Source organism: Nyctereutes procyonoides, unplaced genomic scaffold (assembly GCF_905146905.1).
Source record: "Nyctereutes procyonoides isolate TBG_1078 unplaced genomic scaffold, NYPRO_anot_genome, whole genome shotgun sequence".
Classification (NCBI taxonomy): domain Eukaryota; kingdom Metazoa; phylum Chordata; class Mammalia; order Carnivora; family Canidae; genus Nyctereutes; species Nyctereutes procyonoides.
The window spans coordinates 55,927,236-55,950,675 of NW_026575133.1; the positions used below are offsets into that span (position 1 = coordinate 55,927,236).

The following is a 23,440-nucleotide window of genomic DNA, read 5'->3' on the forward strand; positions in this document are numbered from 1 at the left end:
GGGAGACCCTTCCACAGCTACAGCCCTGAACTCACTGTCCTGCTCCCAGCTGTGTGTCTGGACAGGAAGAAGACTGCAGGGAGACAGGTGCATTCTTCAGTTTCTACACTGCCTTTCTTCAGGCTGCTTTCTTAGGTGCAACCCAAACCCTCCCTGCCTAGGCCATAAATCCAGATTGATTTATGGGACAGGAGAATCTGAAATTCTGATACACGGAAAGAGCAAGAGAAGGAGGGGGAAAAAGCCAGGGACAAGGTATGGCAGCCATGTCCCCTAAAGTCCCAACTGCCAACAAGGGCAGGTGCTCCACAGAGCTGCCCTACCCTGGATTCTGAGATCCGCTACCATGTCCCTTGTGGCCGGGATAAAAATCCTACGGTTTTTCTCTCATCCTGCTCCGGATTCCCAACTGCTTCTAGGCTCATCTAGACATCTGAAATAGACTCTCAGCATTACATGTTTCCAATGCAGGCTCTCCTCCATATGAAGAAAAGCTCACCCAAAAAGAACGGGATGGAGGAACTCTTCCCTCCCCAAGTATCACTGTCAAGTCTCAAAGCTATGACTTCTTGAAAACCCAGAGTTTCAACATGTACACATAGGGCTTAAAACAGGGTAGCCCTTCATGATGCCTGGGTGACTCTGTCAGTTAAGCATCTGACTCTTGATTTCAGCTCAGGTCATGATCTCAGGGTCCTGGGATCGAGCTTCGTGTTGGGCTCCATGCTTGACGAGGAGTCTGCTTGAGATTCTCTGTCTCTCCCTCTCCTCCCTCTCCCTCTGTCCCCCCCCCACCCCCAAGCTTGCTCTCTTTCTCTTTCTCTAAAATAAATAAGTCTGAAAGAAAAAAAAAAAAAAAAACCAGGATAGCCCTTCAGGGAAGAACTCAGGAGCCACCAACAGGCCAGTAGGTCCAGGGCCCACACATCTACTTAGGACACCTATCAAGGAAATAAGGGCCAGGGAACAGAATGCTACGTTTAGTGTGATCAAGACTCTAGAGAAAAAAGGTAGGTCAAACAGTAGGCCAACCCTACAATACAGCAGCCTTCCACAGAGGAACCATTCAAATGGTTCAAATGTCAAAACTGGCAAATTGACATACAAAGGAAGAAAAACAGAAAACAAAATAACAAATATTAATATCATAAATTAATCTATAAATTATAAGATAAACATAAATGACTCTACCTTAGGTTATGAGATTTTTTTTAATATTTTATTTATTCATGAGAGACACAGAGAGGCAGAGACATAGACAGAGGGAGAAGCAGGCTCCCTGTAGGGAGCCTGATGCAGGACTCGATCCCAGGACCCTGGGATCATAATCTGAGCCAAAGGCAGATGCACAACCACTGAGCCACCCTGGTGCCCAATCATTAGATCTTCTAGGGTAAGGTTAATAGATATTCTATACCATGAAAACAGTGTTCCTCTGCATAACTATGAGGGTCTACACTGAATTTCTAAGAAATATTTATAATTTCCTCTGTTCTACATACACACACACACACACACACAGACACCCATCCTAACAATACAGAGAATAAAGAAAATAGGTGGCTTCTGTGCAAATATACCCACAAGTACAGCAAAGCATAGAGCTCACCTTGCAGAATACTTCAATATAATCAGCTGCCAAGAAAGACTTATTTTTCCACTGACTTTGACCATAGATTGGAAATACATTGTAATGAAAAAAGAATCTTTAATAGACAATGAAAAATGTTTGTCAAACAGGGACCTAAGATGTCAGGTTCAGGCATAGTATCAGTCAGGTGTGCATATGTTGGTGCCAGGGTGTGTGTGAACACGTATTGACGTACTAAACATACACATATAACCTAATGGGAACGGAGTCAGTGATTTTTGTTTCCCTTTATGACACATTCCTGATTTTCCTCCTGTTGACAAACCTCCCAGATCTCCTAAACCTGCAGAATTTCTTAACAACATAAGATTGATTCTTTTCCTCCCCGTTTTGCTTGTGTGGCTCCAAGAGCTAACAGAGCAGGCCAGCGGTGCTGAGCTCCACAACTAGGTGCCATCTGACTGCCATGACTCGCACTAGCAGCCTCAGCCTTGATGACAGGCTTTGGGTGAAGAAAGTAAGCTTGCCTCATTGCTCCTTCAGATTTACCTTCCATCTAGGGAAATTCCTTATGACAGATACTTGTAAAGGCCACTTTCCTCCTGGCATGTGTTCTGAGCTAACTCATATTTTCCTATCAGCTTTTAAGTAGCTTGCAATTCAGTTAGATGTCACCAATGAAAAAAAGTTATTCCCTGGGAGTAAGTTAGGCCAGTTTTACAATGAATTTCGAAAAGAACTTCAGGTTCACTATCGGTCTCGTCAAACTACTAGCATCCAGCAACCCTTCTTCCTCCCATATTAATGATAATGTGTTCAGGGGTCGCACCAGAAGGATTTTCTTTTAATCAAGAAATTGGCCATGAAGTCCTTTACTCTTGCTTTGCATTAAGCAGTTCGATTTGTTAGACTTCAGCTCATGTATTCCAGGTCCTTGGCCTGTAGGCCTGCTCTGATTTACAAGGCTGAAGTAGGCACTTGGATCGGGGGCGTGAAACTTCTGAGGCCACTAGGGGACCATTTGGTAAGCTTCCCCTTCGTGAACTAAAATATTGCTCAATTGGCCCTGTTCAGGCCCCCACCAAAGTGCCTCGCTCACTTACTCCCATAGAAGAACTTACTCGAGTGGCCAGTGTGGCTGAGCCTCGTGCTCAATCATCTTCACAAGGCACCGGGAAACTCCTCCCCAGCTGAGGAAGCTGAAGAAAAAGAATGGAAGCATCTAACTCAATGTCACTCAGCCAGTCTAAGGAGCCAGTGGGGAAGAGACTCCAGAAATCCTCCTACTGCCACACAACGGGCAGGTCAAAGCAGAGGCAGTGGCGGGCCTGCACCACACCCAGAAGCCGCCAGGGGGCCCCCTTCCTCACCAGAGAAGTTGGCCTCGGCCCCAGGAGGGCTCTGCACGACAGGGCTGCAGGACAGGGATGTCAGGACCATGGCCGCCATCATCTCATCCATTTCCACTGCGTCCGACTTCCTGAATTCAAGTGGGTGAGTGCCAAAGGTTACTTCCTGACACAGCAGGGCGCGTGATCAGCTCACACTTTTGGACTGTCCCCTCCGTGCCCCCACTCCAATCAGCCAGTGTGTGCGTTAAATAAAGCATGAAGGCCTCTCCTCATTCTTGATGAAAAATACCCACTCTGAATGGCATTCCTACTATCAGTCAACCCCAGTGCAAGCAGGTGGGTCCCCATGCCACTGCTGACACCTAGAGGCAGCTCCGTCCCCCGCTAAATTCACGTTGGCCCTCTAACTGCAGCTTAAAGTGGAGAATTTTATTTGGGGGCAAAGGAAGATGAGTGAAGGTCACAAAATCAACCATGAGCAAATAGATGCCTGCTGGGATTCAAAAGCACTAAAATTACCTTCCTTCCCCCCTCTTCTATTAAACTGAAGAGGAACCAATTACATTAACCAGTTCCTTTCCCCTCCCCTGAGAAAAATGATGAGGTATTCTGATAGCTTCTGAACCTAGTACACAAGTAAACCGGAAACACTAAAATAAATCTCCTGGTACAAATCTCAATGCTTCAGACAGCAGAGTTCTATAATATTTTACATGTAACTTCTTTAAAAATCCACATAAAGTTACATTACATGGAAGTAAACTTGGAGCTGTAAGCTATGGCTAAAGTATGAAAAGTTATTCTGAAATAAATTTCTGGTTGGCTCATCTATTTGAAAGGATTGTATTAATTCATTCTTTACTATTTAGACACTGAAATATGCAACAGGGTCTGAAAGTAACTAAATCGAGTATCATATTAAACAAATGTGCATCCCCCTGTGTGATCTTTGAATATCTATTTCCATAGGACAGTAAAATAATTTATTTGCCAGCATTCCACTGAATTCACAATCAAATATTATTGCTCTGGTCTGGTGTAAAGACATTAGATATCCTGTAACAGTAGTACCCAGAGGCAAGCACAGCAGAAGATGTGAAAATGGGACCTAAGTGCTTACACATCCTATATATAAGGCAGTCTTCACTGGCAGATTTCCCTTCTTAATCTTAAAATATCAATGTATAACAGAGTACATAATATAGAAATTAGGAGATTATATATGTATATTCTAGGGCAAAATTTGTATCATAAAATTCTAAAGCAAAATATACATTCTTCACTCATCAATGGTGTTGAGTATCTAAGCAAGGGGTCAGCAATCTGTGGGCCAACATGCTCTGCTGCCTGGTTTTTTTTTTGTTTTTTGTTGTTGTTGTTGTTGTTGTTGTTGTTTTCGCTGCCTGTTTTTATACGACTCATAAGGGAAGATTTTTATATGGCATTAAAAACCAAAAGAATTATCTCTTGATATGTGACACATGAAAATCATATAAAATTACAATCTGAGTGTCTGTAAGTAATGTTTTATTGGAGCACAACCATGCCCTGTGTTTCTGTATTGTCTGTGGCTGCTCTGACACTGCCACAGCAGAGCTGAGTAGCCAGGATGAAGACTATTTGGCTCCCAAACCTATGTGATTTACTTTCTGGCCCACTCAGAACAAGTTTGCAGACTTCTGATCTAAGCTATTTTTTCCTGCCTCTCATCATGAAAAACTACTCATTTTAATTTAAGGATGAAGGGGGGAAATAGCCCTTAGCCACACCAAAGATATGCCACCCATAACAGAGCTACAGAGAAGAAAAGATGCTATTCTGAGGTGTTGTTTTTTTTTTTAAAGGACACCCCCTCTCTGTATCCCATTTGTCCAAGATCTTGACAACTAGACACCTAGGACTTTCACATTCCTTCCCTACCACAAGACATCCCATAACCCCACACCTCACCACCCATATGACTTTCAGAGCTCAGGTGCTCCCACACAAACCTCTTTGGGACATCAATGTTCCTAGAGACAGGCCTGTAGGCTGGTGTCTGGGTTCCCTGCTCCAGAGGTGGTGCCTGAGGGATGGGGCCCTGTAGCTCCGCCAGCCACACCTCCTCCGCTTTACAGCAGATTTGTAACTTCTGATCCAAAAGCCAGACCATCACTTTATCCTCTGCCCAACGATGCTGCTCCACCAGTCCTGTGCACTCTTGACCTCCATACCACACATAAACCTGAGAGGGTAAAAAAGAGCAATCGGTGGTCAGTACTTAGTAGTTCTTATGCCATAGGCCCCCTGTTCTGAGAGCCAGGATCCACCTACCACAAACTGCTTCTCTAAATTTTAATTCAAATACATGTTCTCAGGTACCTGATTCCCACCTGAATACCCAAATTATCCACAGTAGATCAGTTCTTCCCAAAACAGATCCTTATAAACTCTCTGAAGCAAACATGCCAGTTTCTGGAACTTGATTTTGGAATCTATATACCATTAAAGTTAAGTTGTTATCATCTTGAAATAGACTGTTATAAACATAAGATGTTTTCTGTAAGCTTCACAGTAACCCATAAAGAAAAACGCTCTAATAGATACACAAAAGAGGGGATCCTGGGTGGCTCAGCGGTTTAGCGCCTGCCTTTGGCCCAGGGCGCAATCCTGGAGTCCCGGGATCGAGTCCCACGTCGGGCTCCCGGTGCATGGAGCCTGCTTCTCCCTCTGCCTGTGTCTCTGCCTCTCTCTCTCTCTCTCTCTCTCTCTCTCTATCATGAATAAATAAGATCTCTTTAAAAAAAAACTTAAGAAAAGTAATAATAATAGATACACAAAAGATAAAGAGAAAGGAATCAAAGCATAAAACTACAAAAAAATTAACAACTCACAAGGGAAGACAGCAAGAGGGGAAGAAAAGAACTGTAACTCAGACAACAATTAACAAAAGAAGAAGTCCTTACCTATCAATAATTACTTTAAATGTAAATGGGTTAAATTCTCTACTAAATGAATTTGGAATCTGTATCCATTCTCTTGATGTCTTGCTTTGTCTTGCCTTTGAAGTCCTATATATGTGCTGTCTATATATATTCCCAACTATACCTGGAACTGATCAGCCCTGCATTTTTCCCTTCAGGGAATTCTAAGTCTACCTGGAGACAAGATAGTGGCAGTGGAGAGGTAGACCTCTCTCAAGGGGTGCCTAGCAGTTGGCAGGTCACCTTACATTATGGGAAGAGAGGCCTGGACAACACAGGCCTTGGCAGGAGACAGAAGGTAGAGTCTCTATTTATGGGCCCTCGAGAAGGCAATGCACTTGGACCTAGTGGTTATATCAGGTACAGATGATGACTGGGCTCTGCCACAAGGGGAGGGAACACTAAAAAAGGAAATCCAAATGTCACTCTGACTAAACCAACACCTTTGCCTCTTGAAAATGTCTAAAGGAAAAAGGCACCTGGGTGGCTCAGTAGTTGAGTGTCTGCCTTTGGCTCAGGTCATGATCCCAGGGTCCTACAATCGAGTCCCACAATGGGCTCCCCAAAGGGAGCCTGCTTCTCCCTCTGCCTGTGCCTCTGCCTCTCTCTGTGTCTCTCATGAATAAATAAGTAAAATTTTTAAAAAAGAAAGTGTCTAAAGGCAATTCAAAGGTGCAATATTATCTGTCTCTTACAAGCCTAAGAGTCTTGTTTTGTCAAGTTGGAAACTGAGGCAGATGGAGAAACTGAGCTCTTGCCGTGCTCTGAACTGAGGCTTTGAGTAGGCCTAAGTCCAGAATAACAGAGGCCAGACAGCGCTGTCATGGAGGAGCCCTGGGTCTGCTAATGATGGCTCATTCTCTAGGGATGCCTGCTGCCCAAGGGCCCACAGGGCTGCCCAAGGGCCCACAGGGCTACAAGGTCTATGTACAAACTGGTACCCACAGAGTTTCTGGCCGGGCACTCAGGGTGCTGCTGGCCTGCCAGCCCCAAGTCAGGGGAGATCAGACACCTATCTACCAGGGGATCAACCTACCTTCTGCCCAGGCTGAAAGATCACTTGCTGGAGGCCTGAGGTACCAGGAGCCTTGAGGATTTCCTTGGGCTGCTCCTGGCAGGAAATGTCCTTAGAGGCGAGGAAGGACTGGGGAGCCGCCCCTTCCAGCAGCTCAGTCTGAGGCTCTGAGGGTGGGGCAGCCCCGGGGGGCCCCAACACCCGGGCTCCCAGGAGGGACCGCTTGCCAAGGCGCCGGGACAGCACACTGGCCATGCTGCTGCCTTTCCTGAGGAGGCAAAGGGGACAGGGAGTCCTTTATCCATTATCTGGAGGAATTTGGAAGCCTTTAGTACAACACCCTACATGCAGCAGAAGTCTGTAAGTATCCGTTAAAGTAGGTGAAACATTTTAAAGTAACTTCTACAATTTCTTTTCCTTTTACAAAAGTAACACCCATCCCCAGTAGGATACTTAGAAAATACTGATAAGCACAAAGAAAAAAACGAATCACTCAAGATGCTGCCTCCCAGAGGTACCCAATACCTATATAACATTCCATGCTTTCTTCAATATATATGTTGATATACTTTATCTCTACAGAAATGGGATCATGGTTAGGTAAACTGAATTCTCACTTAATAGCTTCTATAGGTTTTTTTTTATAATTTTTTTTAATTTTTATTTATTTATGATAGTCACAGAGAGAGAGAGGCAGAGACACAGGCAGAGGGAGAAGCAGGCTCCATGCACCGGGAGCCCGACGTGGGATTCGATCCCGGGTCTCCAGGATCGCGCCCCGGGCCAAAGGCAGGCGCCAAACCGCTGCGCCACCCAGGGATCCCTATAGGTTTTACTATAACACTAAATGTTATTCAATAAACACAGTTTTAGGGACACCTGGGTGGCTCGGTTTGGCACCTGCCTTCGGCCCAGGATGTGATCCTGCAGTCCCAGGATCAAGTCCTGCATCGGGCTCCCTGCATGGAGCCTGCTTCTCCCTCTGCCTGTGTCTCTGCCTCTCTCTCTCTCTCTCCCTCTGTGTGTGTGTGTCTCTCTCTCATGAATTAATAAAATCTTTTTAAAAAATAAATAATAAAAAATAAATGAGTAAACACTTTTAGAAACCACACGGTATTTTCTTAGGCAGATGCATTATTGCTAACTTAACAAATCCTTTATTATTGTACCTGAGGGCTCTATCCCGCGTGGTGCTGTTTAATCTGCTCTGCCTGCAGGGAGCATCCTCTGAGCTCAACCCTCTGCACACACATACCAAGGATGCTTCCTTAGGTCAACTTCCCATATAGGACATCACTAAGTCAGAGTGTGAGGACGTTTGTCAGAGACTTGCACATTCTCTGGCTTAGCTGGATTCAGTTGCAAAGAGCCACAGAAATGAGTAGCTAACTCTCCTCTCCTCATTCTACACTTGAAGAAATTAATGCTGAGAGCTTAAGTGACTTGTTTGCAGCATTAAACCTGGTAGGTGCCAGGCCCTGAAGGAGATCTGGTTTCCCAACTCCAAATCCAGGTCCCCTCCGTGAATCAGAGTGGCCAACACACTCTCTCCAATAGCACCTGGTGTCAGGCTACTAACACATAAAGGGTGACCATAGGACCATAGGACCACAGCCCTGTAAAGGACCAAGGAAGACTATTCCAGGCCTTGGCACATTCATCCCATGATGAACACTAGCTGCTGTGAAAAATGGCACATGTCATCTCAGGATACTCTGGGGGCATCCCTGTACCCCCATTTATCATACTGCAGAAAGCAGAGAACTGGGGAGCACCTGCCTTCCACATCGTAGGGAAGAGGAAGCTAGGGAGGAGGCTGGAACTAGAAACTTTGCTCTGATGTTTCCCTACATCAGACATCATGTCAAAATCCTCCTGAGAGGAGGGGTTCTGACCACCGTGGCACTCGGTGAGCCCCAGGGCTGTGTGGGGCCCTCAGGAGTTCTTTGGACCACTCCTTGACCTTCATGCACCTACATCATTCCAGAAAACAAGAACTCTATTTTCCAGATACCTCGGTGATCTGAACCAGTTGGCTCTTGGGAAATCCTTCCCCTGACCTACAGCCTCCCTGCTAAAAGAGATGCAGGGAAAACACAGATGCACCCTCAGGCCAAAAGGGCCGTACCCACTCAGTCTGTTTCCTCATCTACAAATGACACCACCAACACTCCCCTCACCAATATCTTGAAGGAGCAAATGAAAACATTCCTGTAGCAGCTCTTCCCAACCTGCTAAGCATGACAGAAATACAAAGTAGCATTGTTATAATGAAGTCCACTCTGCTTCCAGATTCAGAGAAATGAACATTCTGCACACAGATTTCTACAATAATTCTGTAATAGACTTAACTCTCATATTCTTAAAAAAGATGAATGGTCCTTTTTTTCCCCCATTAGGTAACAAGTTCTAACCCCCAGGTCATTTGGACAGCTCACCTCCAAACACCTCTCATACATACATAGACATTACATTCATACCTAATGCTTGAGAGCATTTCCTATGTGCGAGACCCTATTCTAAGTGCTGTCATGGCATTCTCTTTTTTTCCACAGGTACCATTAGCATCCTCCTTGCTCCGCTCTCAAAAGAAAAACACGAAGGCTCAGAGAGATTGAGACTCAACTGAGGTCAAAGCTGGTGAAAGGCCAAGTCAGGGATCCCAAGACCTGCTGGCTTCAAAGTCTGTATTTCTTAAGAGTACACCATGCACCATGCTCCCCCTCCTTTTTCCAAATATGCATTGCCTAGGACCCATGACCTGCAGCCTCTACTTCCCCATTCCTCACCTGCTTTGATTCCAAACCTCCATCTCTAGCACCTATGTCATGAACTGGCTTCATAAGGTATTGTCCAATTCCGAAAGGGTAAGCTTTGTGCTTACAACTCCCAACCACACCCTCCTCCTTGGTTTCCCCAGCCTAAGAGCTGTCCTTTTCTCCAACTCCTGAGAACTGACTTCCATTGGTCACCTAACAACATGACAGACCTTTATAGTCCCTTTGCTCTTGCACAGGGCTCAAGGGGCAGGTGCCTACCAGGGGGTTCTCAGAGCTGTGTCCCCTGAAAGAAGAGGAAGAATCAGACGCAGCACTTTACAAACTCAGGTTGCCGTCTTTCTCTACAGCACTCATGATTCTTCAGCCATCCTGGAGTTCATTTCCTCTGGGTCTCTCCAGCACATTCCTAATCTCTACTGTTCCAGGTCCTCTGTTCCCTCCTACTCATTTATTCAGTTAATATTTAGTTGAGGAATTGATATGTGCAAAGCACATTCCCCAGGGCTGTGGTAAATATAAACTATAAGGATTTTCATGGACCTCTACACCAATGCTATTGCTACACCTGAAATGCCCCATCAGGCTCACTCCACCCCTGACTATTAGGCTTGGCATTGCTAGAGACTGTTTCATTGACATTTCTCCTCCGTCTCATCTCTTTTCCCCAGGCCACACTCACACCAGAAGAAAACTATCACCACAGCAAAGAATTCAGGCTTGCTTTGAACCATTCCAAAAACCTCCTCTACTTTTTACCCTTGTCTCAAAGTGCCTTGGGGCTTTGTCTAGTCCCATGCTATTTCCACATCTCTCAATCCTGGCCTCTTTCCAACCATTCCAGCAAATTATGCTAAGCAAACATTTCTACGGTAGCAAAACATGAATGGAAAAAATAAGTTTAAAAGATAATAATAAAGTTGCAAATACTGAGCGGCACCTGGGGGGCTCAGTCGGTTGAACAACCGACTCTTGGTTTTGGCTCTGGTCATAAGCTCAGGGTCGTGGGATGGAGCACAGAATCTGCTTCAGATTCTCTCTTTCCCTCTGCCCCTCCCCCAACTCATGCTCCAAATAAATAAGCAAAATCTTTAAAGTTGCAAATACTGAGAAAAAGTGCTCGTCTTGTTTTTAGAAATGCTTTTTACTCCAAGCTTCAGATAGCATGGTATCAGAATCAGATAGCATGGTATCCTCACCATGATTTCCCTAGAAAGCAAAGAACAGATAAGAAAAGGTCAGAGCCACAGCATCCTATGGAGTTCCTGTTTAGCTGTCTGGTGACTTTACATTCAGTAACACTATTAGGAAGCTTAACACTAAAAAGGAAGAAACACGTAAGCAGTAAATTCTTTACCACTACAAAAAAAAAAAAAAGTATATCGAAGCTAACTGGGTTTTAGAAACTCAGTCGCCTACCTTCATCTTTGAAGCCTCCAGCCTGAAACAAGAACCTCTCTCGACGTTCAGGTTAATTTCAATGGGTTCCTAAGAGCTAGAGGCGAAGCCGCAGTGCCACTTGCAGACATCAGATGGCAGCACCCATCCAGGGGGAGGGGTGAAAAACACAACCCTTTCCTTGACCAAAAAAAAAAAACACACACACACACACACACACACACTGGCCACCCCCACTTTCCACAGCAGGAAGTCTGAGGTTTCTACCACTGAAATGAAGAAAGGATAGTATTTCCAAAATTCCTGGGCTTCCAGGCTTCAGATGGGGCCTGAAATATTTGGCTGACAGACTCTGATGATGTTTTTGTGAGACTTTTTCTTTTTAAACTTAAAGATTAAACTTTTCCCTTGGTTTGTGAATCCCACGCCTTCCAAAGCCTGCAAAGTTGGTGAACCTGTCCACTCCCAGCTCGTCCCCATGTGCATCTGCTTTCATTCTCTGGCCTTTCTCCTTTAACTGGCCCAATTCCACTGAAATGCATTTTATTATTTGATTTATTTATAGAATGCCCACATTTTAATTTTTAAAAGCAGAAGAGAAACAAGAAAGGGAAACTGCCTTTATTAAGTAGCAAACAGGCACTAGCTTTCACAGACTGTACTTAGTTAAATCCTCAGAAATGACTTGAGATCAAAACTCTTCTATTTCTGATGAGGAAACTGAGCCCCGGTAAGGCTAGCTTGCAGAGGCTACACAAATAGGAACCAGTGCTCAGGGTGGGGGGTTTCTAGTAGGTGTGTAATCTCTCAAAATATAACAGTTAAGCTGTTTTTTTTCTACATGGTATTTTTTTTCCTATATGAATGAACCCCAATAGAAAAAAAAAACTAGCTCCCAATCCTACAAGTCTCTCTTTTCCATTTCCTAGTGCACTTTCTTTCCTTGAAAATTGTTTCACCACTTGGCCTCCTACCTACAAAATAAAGGTCAATGCTTTAGTGTGACCCTGTTAAACAGTCGAAGGCACTGTTAATCATTTAGTGGTTCGGGAAGACCTTTACACACATACTGCCCTCTCAGAGGGCACAGAGATAACATGACAGTCCCAAAAGTTAAGGAAAATTTTAGCCAAGTTTATACTAGGGATTGAGAGCATGGAAGTGAAGAATACAAATCGAGGCTAAATATAGACTGGGCAGCAAGGCCAGCAGCGAATCAATGCCTCTCTTGTGTTCATCAGTATACTCATTATTTTATGGGCATGGCTTTATGCACAACATAAACCACAGAGGCCTTTGGGGATCCAGAAATGAACGGTAGTGCCTCCAGAGGTCCATCATACAGGTGGGTGAAGGAGCCAGGGTAACTCTGGACCTAGAATGACTCGCCAGGATCACCCGTTACATTACACGAGGGGTAGGGGGTCTCACACGAGGAGTAGGGGTCCCACCCTCCCTCCTACGTTGCTTCTATTAATCTAACTATAGCCTCCTTCAAACCCTTCTTTCCTCATCTCTACTTCTATTCATTCCCTGTTTGGTTTCTTTCTCAGGAGCTATCAGTGGTGCATATAAACAGCCCTACCCTATTATCTATAGGGTTCTAGTGAAGCAAAAAGAAATCAAGGAACCTCTATTTCAGGGTAACAATAACAGTGTTTCAGCCTGTAACCCAATCCCACTTTATGAAGTTACTTACAGAATTCCTTGACTGAAGCATAAACGTATGCTAAAAAAGCCTTCCCAGCAGACGGACAGTTTTAAGGGGATCCTGAGCCTTCTTGTGTTTCTCACCCTTGCTGTTGTCACTAATAGGTAGGGTAGCTACCCTTGTATTTTGGTCAACGTCCGAAAGGGGTTAACCTCAGCAAATATAGTCTGATGTACTAATAGCCCTTAATGAGGACATCTGCCATCAGTTAAATAACTGGAACAGATAGAATAGGAAAACAAATTCTTTCTGTGGTTCTGAGTTGCAAATTGGTATTTGACATGTGACTGTTGCTGGACAACCACCTGTCTCAGCACACGTACGTGTGTGTGCACATGCTCACGCACAATGGCTGCTCTCTCCTACCACCCAAGGACACTGCAGCAAGCCATGACATCACCTAGTGGCACTTCCAGGATGCAGGTCATAAGTCAATGTGATTCAACACACATCCAATGGGATTTCTTGGGGGGTAGGGGGGTGCTGTTGTTGAAGGAGAGTGGAGTTTGGAATAAGACTGCCATTTGCTAAATCCTGGGTGCCTGCTACCTCTCTAATGAATAATTATGGATCATGGCAAGGGACACCAACCCTCTACCAAGAGTTTCAGGCCCTCTACTAAACCTCAGTTTTCTATTTTATGACCTCCACCAGCTGACTACTGCACAGAATGACAGTTTGAGTTTTTAGTTCTTTGGCTAATATTTTGCATAGTATTCTTAATCTCTTATCAGAAAGCTAATATTTTTTCTTTTAAATCTATAAAGTTTTAACTTAAAATTGTCCTTCAGGGTGATTTTCTAAGCTCATCCAAAGGCCAAAATACTGTAGCAAACCATATCTACTATTTTACAGCAAAACCCATTGGGGTATAGGATTCCCAAACAATTCATTTTCCAGCAATGTTTGGCCAGGGATAATCTCTGTTGAGAGATTCCATGTGCATTTACAGCGTGCTTATGATTATATGCAAATATGCCTGTGGTCCTCTTAGTTCGCAGGTCACCATTTGAACCTTGGCAGAAGCAAGTGGCCATACCCATATGTTATCACCACCCAAATGCTACCTGGCAGTGCTCAAGCTTTATTTTTTTTCTGGGATACCTGCTCCAGAAAAAGTTTAAAAATATTCACTTCACTGGGCATACATTGACCTTTCTTCCCATAAGACTCTGCCCAGCCTGGCTTTTGATAGAAACCCTTCCAAGAGTGGCCAAGGGCCTAAGCTAAAACTTTCAGACCCCTTCAGTCATTTATCAGGCCCTATTATGCCATCTCAAAATGTATGGTGTGCATTTTAGATTTTCACAGTTCAAGCTGAAGATATACAGCACTGAGCATATTAGTGATTGATTTGATACCAACATTTCTAAGTCAGCTATTCGAAAAATGACTATTTGGATTCTCAGGGCTTTGTAATTATCATCCTTTTCTGTAGGTTTTTAGAAGCTGGACTACACTGCATCAGTGTATAATGGTTTAGACTACCAGCAAAATTTAAATTACAGATGATCAAGATTGACAGGGACCTTAAAGGGTGCCCATCTCCCATCCAGGGCTGGCATCCTCTCCACAGCATCCCCTATAAGTGAGTACCCAGCCTTCCCATTATTGTGAGTAATAGATGTAATAGAATAATGGAAGGAAAAAATAAAGGTCCCAAATAGCAGTCCTATTTTCATATTCCAGCAGATGGGCCATAGAAATAGGTCATCTGATCTGGTTACACTGAATTTTCTCCAGCAAATAAAAAATGACCCTGGTCAACAAACACTTTTGTGGGTCTGATGGCACAGCCATCATTCAGTCAAGTAAAAGAGATCATTCTGTTTGCGCTGCCAGCAGGGAAGGAAAGCTGTTTTCACAGTTCTGCCCAGGAACAAGTGCACTTCCCCTTCCTTCACACCTAGCTCCCCAGTTGCTTTCAAAACCACCGCGGTGCCCTTTGTTCATTGCTCTATCCTGCATACACCACTCTGTATTAAACAAGACAATTCTGAGGCTAGTGGCTAGGCTCAGTAATCTATAACTATTTCTACTAGTGCCAGTAGGACTGCACCTCCTTAGACTGTAAGCCCTTTGAGCACAGACCAAATCTTGCTCATCCCATCAGATTGATGATTTTTCTTTTAGATGTAGGATTTTAAATGGATGATATTCTTATGGGTGAGGAGAGCCCCAGATTCCAGAGATAATGTGTTATAAGAAATAATATAAAAAAAGGAAATAATATCTGCTGCTTGCCCTAAAATGAAGATAGGTTATCAAAAGCAAAGCAAGAGTTTTAGTGTTTAAACTCAGTTCTAAGACTGTAGTGTTTTCTTGAAAACAGGCAGAGAATTCTATAAAAGGCAGCAGGCATAAGTAAAAACATGCTTGCAAATGTGCTGTGTGAGGTAGAGAGTTTATGTAGCACTGTTTTTGCACATGCACGGGGGAAGGGAGAGCACACACACACATGTGTACGTGTGTGTGTGTGCACTGTGGTTAAACCTGATCTGCACTGTGCTAAAACTATGTGAGCGTTCCAGAAGGAGGTGGGGAGATGAGTGATTGCTGACTCGGCATTTCACCCAGAGCCCAGTGGGAGGGAGGAAACCTAGAGCTGAGGATCTCCTGGAGAACGAGCCCAGAGAACTAACAGTTCTCTCCAGCAGTTTTTAAGGTAAGCATACAAGAGAGGCCTGCTCATTAACTCAAACCACCGAGGGCTGTTTGAATGGCACTTGGGTTTACACTCACCATAATACACACATCTGGGGACTTCCTTTTCCTCACAATCTCCTGGCAACTCAAGAAAATAGAAAATATGGAGGGACAACATAATCCCCATTTCACAACTCAGAAAACTGAGGTTCCTCAAGGTCATTTATTGGTCCACGCTAACAAGCTGTGGCATTTGCAGATTTCCTGGATCCTCTCTGGTCTCATTCTGTCTTCTCCACAAGTGGAGACCTAGCAGCAGCAGGACAGGGGCTCAGGATGGAGAGCTCTGGAGTTCACAGTCCCCTCCTTCCCACCACCTTGTCTGATCCTCAGAGGACTGTGAGGAAGAAAGTGTGAGTTTCACTGTGAGAAAGGGATCTATTAGAAGCACTCACAGTAACAAAAAGCACAAAGCTAGCAACAAAAGAACCACCCCCAAAAATAGAAAACATGGAGGTGAGAATTTAAAAAGCCTAACAATCCATTAGCATAAGGCCCTGAGTACTGCACGTGCCAGAAAGAGAAGTCTGTACAGTAATGATGCCCAAGGTGGCAATCCCAAGACCAAAAAAAAAAAAGTCTCTCTGATGTTCACCCTTAGGAAGGCAGAAAAATGTACTCTCTATATATTTTTTTTCATTAAGTGGTTAAAGTAGAAACAATTTGGAATTCAACAGCTATTTGAATGAATAATCAATCACATTCCCTAAAGACAACCTACAGAATAGTGAAAAATATATTTGCAAACCATGTATCTGATAAGGCCTTAATATCCAAAACATATAAAGAACTCATACAACTCAATTGCAAACAAGCAAAATCCTCAAATTACCCAATTAAAAATGAGCAAAGGATCTGAATAGACATTTCTCCAAAGAAGATATAAGAAGAGGCCAATGGGTACATGGAGAGATGCTCAATGTCACTCATCATCAGGGAAACGCAAAGCTAAAGCACGAGGAGATCACCTCACATCTGTCAGAAGAGCCATCATCAAAAAGACAAGAGGACAAATGCTGATAAAGATGGAGAGCAAAGGGAGCCCTCATACTCTGTTGGTGGGAATGTAAGCTGGTGCAGCCGCTGTAGAAAACAGTATGGAGAATCCTCAAAAATTAAAAACAGGGGATCCCTGGGTGGCGCAGCGGTTTGGCGCCTGCCTTCGGCCCAGGGCGCGATCCTGGAGACCCGGGATCGAATCCCACGTCGGGCTCCCGGTGCATGGAGCCTGCTTCTCCCTCTACCTGTGTCTCTGCCCCTCTCTCTCTCAGGAATAAATAAATAAAATCTTTAAAAAAAAAAAAAAATTAAAAACAGAACTACCTTATGATCCAGGAATTCCACTTCTAGGATCTTAATCAAAAGTAAAGAAAACATGAACTCAAATAGATATCTCCATCCTCATGATCACAGCAACATTTATAATAGCTAAGACATGGAAATAACCAAAGTGTCCATGGGTGAGTGAATAAAGATGACGTATGTATATACTATGGAATATTATTCAGTCATGAAACATGAGGAAATCCCACCATTTACAACGACATGGATAGGCCCTGAAGGCATTTTGCTAAGTGAAATAAGTCAAAGACAAATACTGTACGATCTCACTTACATGTGGACTCTAAAAAAACAAAAGCAAAACAAACAAACAAGTAAACAAAAACTCATAGAAAAAGAGATCAGACCTGTGGTTAGCAGAGGCAGGGGGATGGCAGAGCAGGGAATCAAAGGAAGGTGGCCAAAAGACACAAACTTCCAGTGATAAGATAACTAAGTACTAGGGATGTGATGCCCAACATGCTGACTAGAGCTGCCACTGCTGTGTGATCTATAGCAAAGGTGTTAAGAGAATAAATCCTGAGAGTACGCATCACAAGAACACTTCTCTCCCTTCTTTTCTTTTTATTGAATCTGTATGAGAAGATAGATGTTAGCTGAATCTGTTGTGATAATCATTTCACAAAACATGTAAACCAACCCATCATGCTGTATGCTTTAAACTTATGCAGTGAAATATGTCAAGTGCTTCTCAATAAAACTGGAAAAAATAACTATTACATTTATTGACAATGCTAAATAAACAGACAGTGAGGCTTGTAAGGAGGGTGGGAGCCACCTGCCGACTTGCCTGGCTGGAATCAGCAGGTAATAAAAGGGCAGCAGCCCTTTCCTGTGGTGGATAATCAGGGCACACAGGGCTTTGAGTGCTCAAGAAAAGTGCCACCTGGTCTGGGGGGCAGGTCAGGAGTGTGAGACCCCAAATTAAAGATAAGCCATGCACATGTACACAAGACTGGCCAACTGAGAGACACCTAACCAAGAAAGATAAATAGGTGAGGAAAGGGACCAGAGTGCAACCCAACTACCCCTCAGGAATCCAAGGGTCATCTGGGAGGCACTAGTCTAAAATCTAAGCTAATGGGAAGTAAACTGCAATTTTGGAAATTATAAATCACGAGAAGCATATGATGTTGGCATGACAAAATATTCTAGTGGCTGGAAGCATTTAAATCTTTAAATTGGAGCTGGACACCAGAATTTGTTCTAAGACCAGAGTGGCTGACTGGCCAGTGGCTATAGATCTTACCCCCTGGCCAGAAGTGGGAGTGCCAGGCTTCCACAGACCAACTCTTAATCCAACTTTGCCCTTTATTCCTACTCCCCAATTAACTATACATGTTTTCTGTTGCCAGATGGGGGGGAGCCCCTCACCCTGTCGCTCTATCATCTCCTCCTAGGAGACTCTGCTCTGAGAGAGGAGTATTCCTTCAATACCAATGGGAATGCTTCCAATCCCCCAGGAATACCATGGCTGAGATGGGGGAAAGGCTGGGCAATGCTGAGGGGGCTGACCCTGGCTCATCAAAGTGGACAGCCAGCCTGTGCAGGTGAAGCTAAGCCAAAGCACAGCCACTACACTCACTGTAGAGGGCACTTCTCTAGGGAAAGAATGGACGGGGATAGGGATGGGAGCCAGTCACCTCCACCTGTGTGACTGGAGCCTCAATGTCCTACCTTACCTGTGAAAAATGAGAAATGTATCCAGCATCTAGAAGGAACTCAACAGATGTGTTTCCTTCCCTGACTCTGATACTCTAGACCAGTGCTGGAGAGCTAAGTAACACAACGGGCCACTCCAAAGGCTCAGTAGCCACTGTCATGCTGGCATCTGGGAACTGCAGTTAGCAAAGGATATTCAAACAAAACCAGTAATACTACTACCGAAGGAAATCAAAAAGCAGACCAAGGGTGAGGCAGTAATGAATGGAAATTGCAACAAAACTGATCTCAGTAGGATTAGGGGAACTGAGAAGTCCAGCATATTCCATCTGGAGGCCTGTTGGCCACACTGAATCAGCCCCAGGGATCAGTGCTTAGAGTTCAATGCCAAGCCAGACAGCTTTGCCCCTGCAGTACAAAGTCAAGACCCAGGGGCCACTGCCTGTCTCCCACATGACCTGGCCCCTGCTCACACACAGGTCCAAATCGTGCTCTGCTCCCCCAAGCCAAAATCTCACTCTTGGTGCCCTGCCCAGGATGGTTCAAGGCCTGCTGCCAAAGCTCCCTGAGGCGGAATCTGACCAGCCTCTCTGAGCAACCTCCAGTGACTGCCTCCCAATCTGTAACCCCACCCGCAGACACTCAGTCTCAGATTCCAGCTGTCCTAGATCCAGATCAGGCCCACAGCAGTGCAGACCCACACGGGAAACAAATTGGCACCCACTCACCAGAAACTCAGGGAAGTGGGCACCCCAGAACCAAAACACCAGCACTTTTAAAAACCTGCTGATATTCAACACGTGTGCCAGACTCTCACCTAGGAACTGAACAGAATAATTAAGAAGCCTAAGCTTCAGACCCTGCCTGTAAAGAACGTTAGGCCAAACTGAGCTCCCACCTGGATCACACATCCAGCACTTGTTTATAAAAGCACTTAATATGCTCCAGAGCCACATTGATATATTTATGCTGTATAATTAGATGAATAAATCAGAATTTGCTTCTTTCAGGAAAATGCAAAGAACATCCAGCACTCTGACACTGAAGCCTGATAAAAGGATGGTTTTCAGGATTAAGCTCATAAAGTTAAATGAGTGTGCATGTTAAAATTTTAAGTGTTTGACATAAGTTAATTAAGCCGAAATAAAGTATGAGCCTAGAAAAAAAAAATCTGCTGGGTGACTAAAGGGTAAAGAAGACAGACACATTTCCCCAGAAAACAGAAATTCAGCCTAAGTGAAGAGACAATAGACACCATAAAGGAAGACTGTTCAAATAGAGTGAAAAATGAACACGGTGGGGGAGGTGGGGGCTTACCCAAAGCACAACCTCTAAGGAAGTATCTTTCTCTGGAGAAGGCTGTTTCAGGAATCCTCATGGCCTCACAACTGCAGGGCCGAGGCTGAGTTCAAAGACAAAACAGAGATGGAGAAACTGGCTGAATGAGTGGTCACCCCCAGTCTTGGCTCAGGATATTGGGGTATCCACTCTTGAATGTTTTCCCTGAAATGGACAGGCTAATGGCATTGGGCAGAGAGTGCTCACTGGTAAGCATGTTCTAAGCCAAAGTGACAAAATAAATGTGGATCAATCACAGAGACCAGATGGCTCACGCCCCTGAGTTTTGAGAGAAGTGAAGGATGAAATCAGCGCTCAGGAAGCCAAGACACACAGGCCGTGGTTACACGGCACTGGTGAGCTCCTGCCTGCCTCAAGGACAATCAAGGAGGCCACCCACCCCCGTATCTGGTTGGCAGGTGGACTATACTTAGTTCAGGGCCAAAAGAGGACTAGAACCTTTTTAGAGGGAAAAGACACTGCCATGTGCACAAGCAACAAAACTGCATCTAACTACTTCATTAGAACTGTTCCAGAGTAAAATAGCAAGAGAAAAACAGATCTTCTCTGTAAAGAAACAGCCTTTCAAAGACTGATGTTCCTTAAGGAATGTTCCAGTAGCCATTATTTGGCAAAGACATACGTGCCAGTCACTGGCTAAGCATTTTGTGTACTGTAACACCTTTCATCCCTCACAATAATCCCATGAGAGAAGGACCATCATCTTCCCCAGACCGTCGTCTTCCCTGTTTTACAGATGAGGACACTGAGACTCAGAGAGGCTGAATCATATGCCCGAGGCCACAGAGCCAGAAAGTGATGGAACTGAGATGTTAGCTCAGATAGGTCTGATTCCAAGAGCTATGCTCTTTCTACTATATTATGCAGGAAATCTATGCATCAAGGAAGAGGAGGAAGAAGCTAGACTAAATGACCTCTTACAGGCTCCTTGTTAGTAAAAACTCAGGTCACCGAGAGGTTAATGTGGTAGCGGTGGTTGGGGCACGGAAGAGGAAATGAAATGGGCATTCTGAGAGCAAAGTATCAAGCATGGGACTCACCCCAGGGTCAGGACTAAAATTATTCTGATTTAACACTTTTATAAATACCCCAAAGAGAATGCACAGTGAAAGAGTCAAGGTTGCAAATGAACTCTAATTTCCTAATGTGCAACTTCAGGCAGGTCACCTCATCTCTCTGTGCCTCAGCTTCCTCACCTATAAAATGAGGGAAATATTCGCTCCTGCTCAAAGGATAATTTGGGGCTTGGAGAAAGCAATGCAGCTTTTTCCCTTTCAACGGTGTCTTGGTTTTAAAGTGTCCCCGAGCTCCTCTTCCTAGAGATTCTGATTCCCTGGGTCTGACAGAGAAGTCTTGGGAAAAATGAAAAAATGCACCTCAAGTACTAAGCATCATCCATTTCTCGGAGAGTAGCTGATAAATGATAGCGAAGGAGGAGGAGGAAAAGGAGAAGGAAGAGAAGGAGGAGGAGGGGAGAAGGAGAAGGAGGGAAAGGCGGGGGACGAGGGAGGAGGAGAAAAAAGAAAAAAAGATACAAAACTCTGGGTAGTGATGACTCAAACTTATGAGAAGATTACAAGGGAAACTGAACAAATATGAGGAAAATCAGCCAGTAAATTTTAACAATGACAGGGCAATGTAAAATATTTAAAGAAAAAAAAATCAAAACCGGGGCGCTGGGGCAGCTCAGTTGGTTGAGCTTCTTCTGCCTTTGGTTTGGGTCATGATCCCAGGGTCCTGGGATGGAGCCCCACATCAGGCTCCCTGCTCAGTAGGGAGTCTGCTTCTCCCTCTCCCCCTGCTTGTACTTTAAATAAATAAATAAAATCTTAAAAAACAAAAAATCAAGACCATCAAGCTCTGGAGCAACAGTCCAAACCCCATAAAAGGACCTTGATGTCACTGTAGATGAGGCTATCCTACTATGTGGTCACAAAGGCCAAAAGACAGATGGACAAACCGTGTCATCTGGCACCACTGCAAGAACACTAAAAACAAACACACTGCCCACCAACACCACCCCCCATTAAATTAGAGATTCATCCACACTAAGAATACTGGTTGCTGCCCAATAAGAAAGACAACTTGTAAAACCAGAGGATAGTCACCTAAATGGGGGTGTGTGATGGGGAAAGTATGCTAAGAAGGTCAGAAAGACCAAGGCCAGGAGGCCCTGAAATAAGGTGCCAACTCTGTCACCAAGTCCTGAAATGACAGAAAAGGGAACACCTATTAACACTGAAGGGAGACCAGAGTGGGAGATGCCTCAAACACCCCCAGAAGAAGACTATATCAATGCATCACTGGGTTTGGACAGGAGTTTTCATACAACCTGGGACGGGGGAGGGGGAGAGTGGTGCCCTGGGGTCAGAACCAGAACTGTTTGCATTAACGTCTTCATACGGTATCTGAAGGCAAACAGATGTGAAATAATTACAGCTGCAAAAAGACTGCCTCTCACCAGCTAGGTGACTGGAAGCACCAGCATGTGCCTTCAAGAGGGACAGAGCCAAGCCCTCCCTTGCCACACTGGCTCCTAAAGGCATGGATTTGGCCTGACATGATGAATTTTCACGATTTCTAGAGTTCTCAGAAATCCAGAGATGATGGCACAAAGTGTAAATACGGAGAGACACACATCGTCCTTCACCAAATAAAATGAAACTGTTAATAAAAGTAACATGACAGTGTTCTAGATTTTTTTTTTTAAGAACACTAAATGCTTCCAAATGTGCCTCACCCTTGGCTTGAGCATTTCAGCCACACTTTGAATTCTCAAGATGTCACAGAAAAGAATTATAGATGCATTGAAGGTCTCTAGTTCAGAAATGAACTGGTTTAGAATTTGCCATCCAGAGTTCTCAATGTTCTCAATGTGTTGCTCATCCTGTGACTCTCTTCCACACAACCAGGACCATCATGCAGACCAAAGTCCTCAAGAAGACCACACAGAATGAACAATGGGGCTCAGCGGGGCTCTTCCTAACACCAAGTGTTATAGTCAATCAGCTCTAACTTACAGGTACACACACCTCGCACAACCTAAACCCTGCTCTAGTCTTAGAAAACAATGGCTCCATCCTAGCCATGGCAATTATACCTGAGAGGGGAAAAAGGTACCCATACTTGTAAGGAAGAAGTTAAACTGTCACTATTTGCAGATGACATAATACTATACATAGAAAGCCCTAAGGCTCCATCAAAAAACTATTAGAAGTTATAAATGAACTCAGTATAGTTGCAGGATACAAAATTAATATCCAGAAATCAGATGTATTTCTATACACCAATAATGAAGTAGCAGAAAGAAAATTAAGAAAACAATTCCATTTATATCCACACCAAAAAGAGCATAATACCTAGGTATAAATTTACCCAAGGAGGTGAAAGACCTATACACTGACATCTACAAAACATCAATGAAAGAAATTGGAGATTAAAAAAAAAAAAAGAAAGAAAGAAAGAAAGAAATTGAAGATGACACAAATAGAAATTCCATGCTCATGGTTTGGAAGAATATTGTTAAAATGTCCATAGTACCCAAAGCAAACCCTACAAAATACCA

The 23,440-nt window shown here is 44.1% G+C and overlaps 1 protein-coding gene across 5 annotated transcripts in view; it reads right to left on the bottom strand.

Moving 5' to 3' along the window:
• Positions 1–23,440, bottom strand: part of ZNF395 (zinc finger protein 395) — a 60,144-nt gene that overhangs the window by 8,765 nt on the left and 27,939 nt on the right. For 3 of the 5 annotated variants that reach the window (XM_055299882.1, XM_055299879.1, XM_055299880.1), the window contains exons 2-4: positions 6,943–7,189; positions 4,935–5,167; positions 2,962–3,071 (exon numbers count right to left, since the gene is read on the bottom strand). In XM_055299882.1, the coding sequence (XP_055155857.1) occupies positions 2,962–3,071; positions 4,935–5,167; positions 6,943–7,176 (577 nt within the window). In that variant the 5' untranslated portion in view covers positions 7,177–7,189. Of the gene's footprint in view, positions 1–2,961; positions 3,072–4,934; positions 5,168–6,942; positions 7,190–11,117; positions 11,254–19,833; positions 19,857–23,440 lie in introns of those variants that run through there. The other 2 variants (XM_055299883.1, XM_055299881.1) reach the window with 2 other exon arrangements.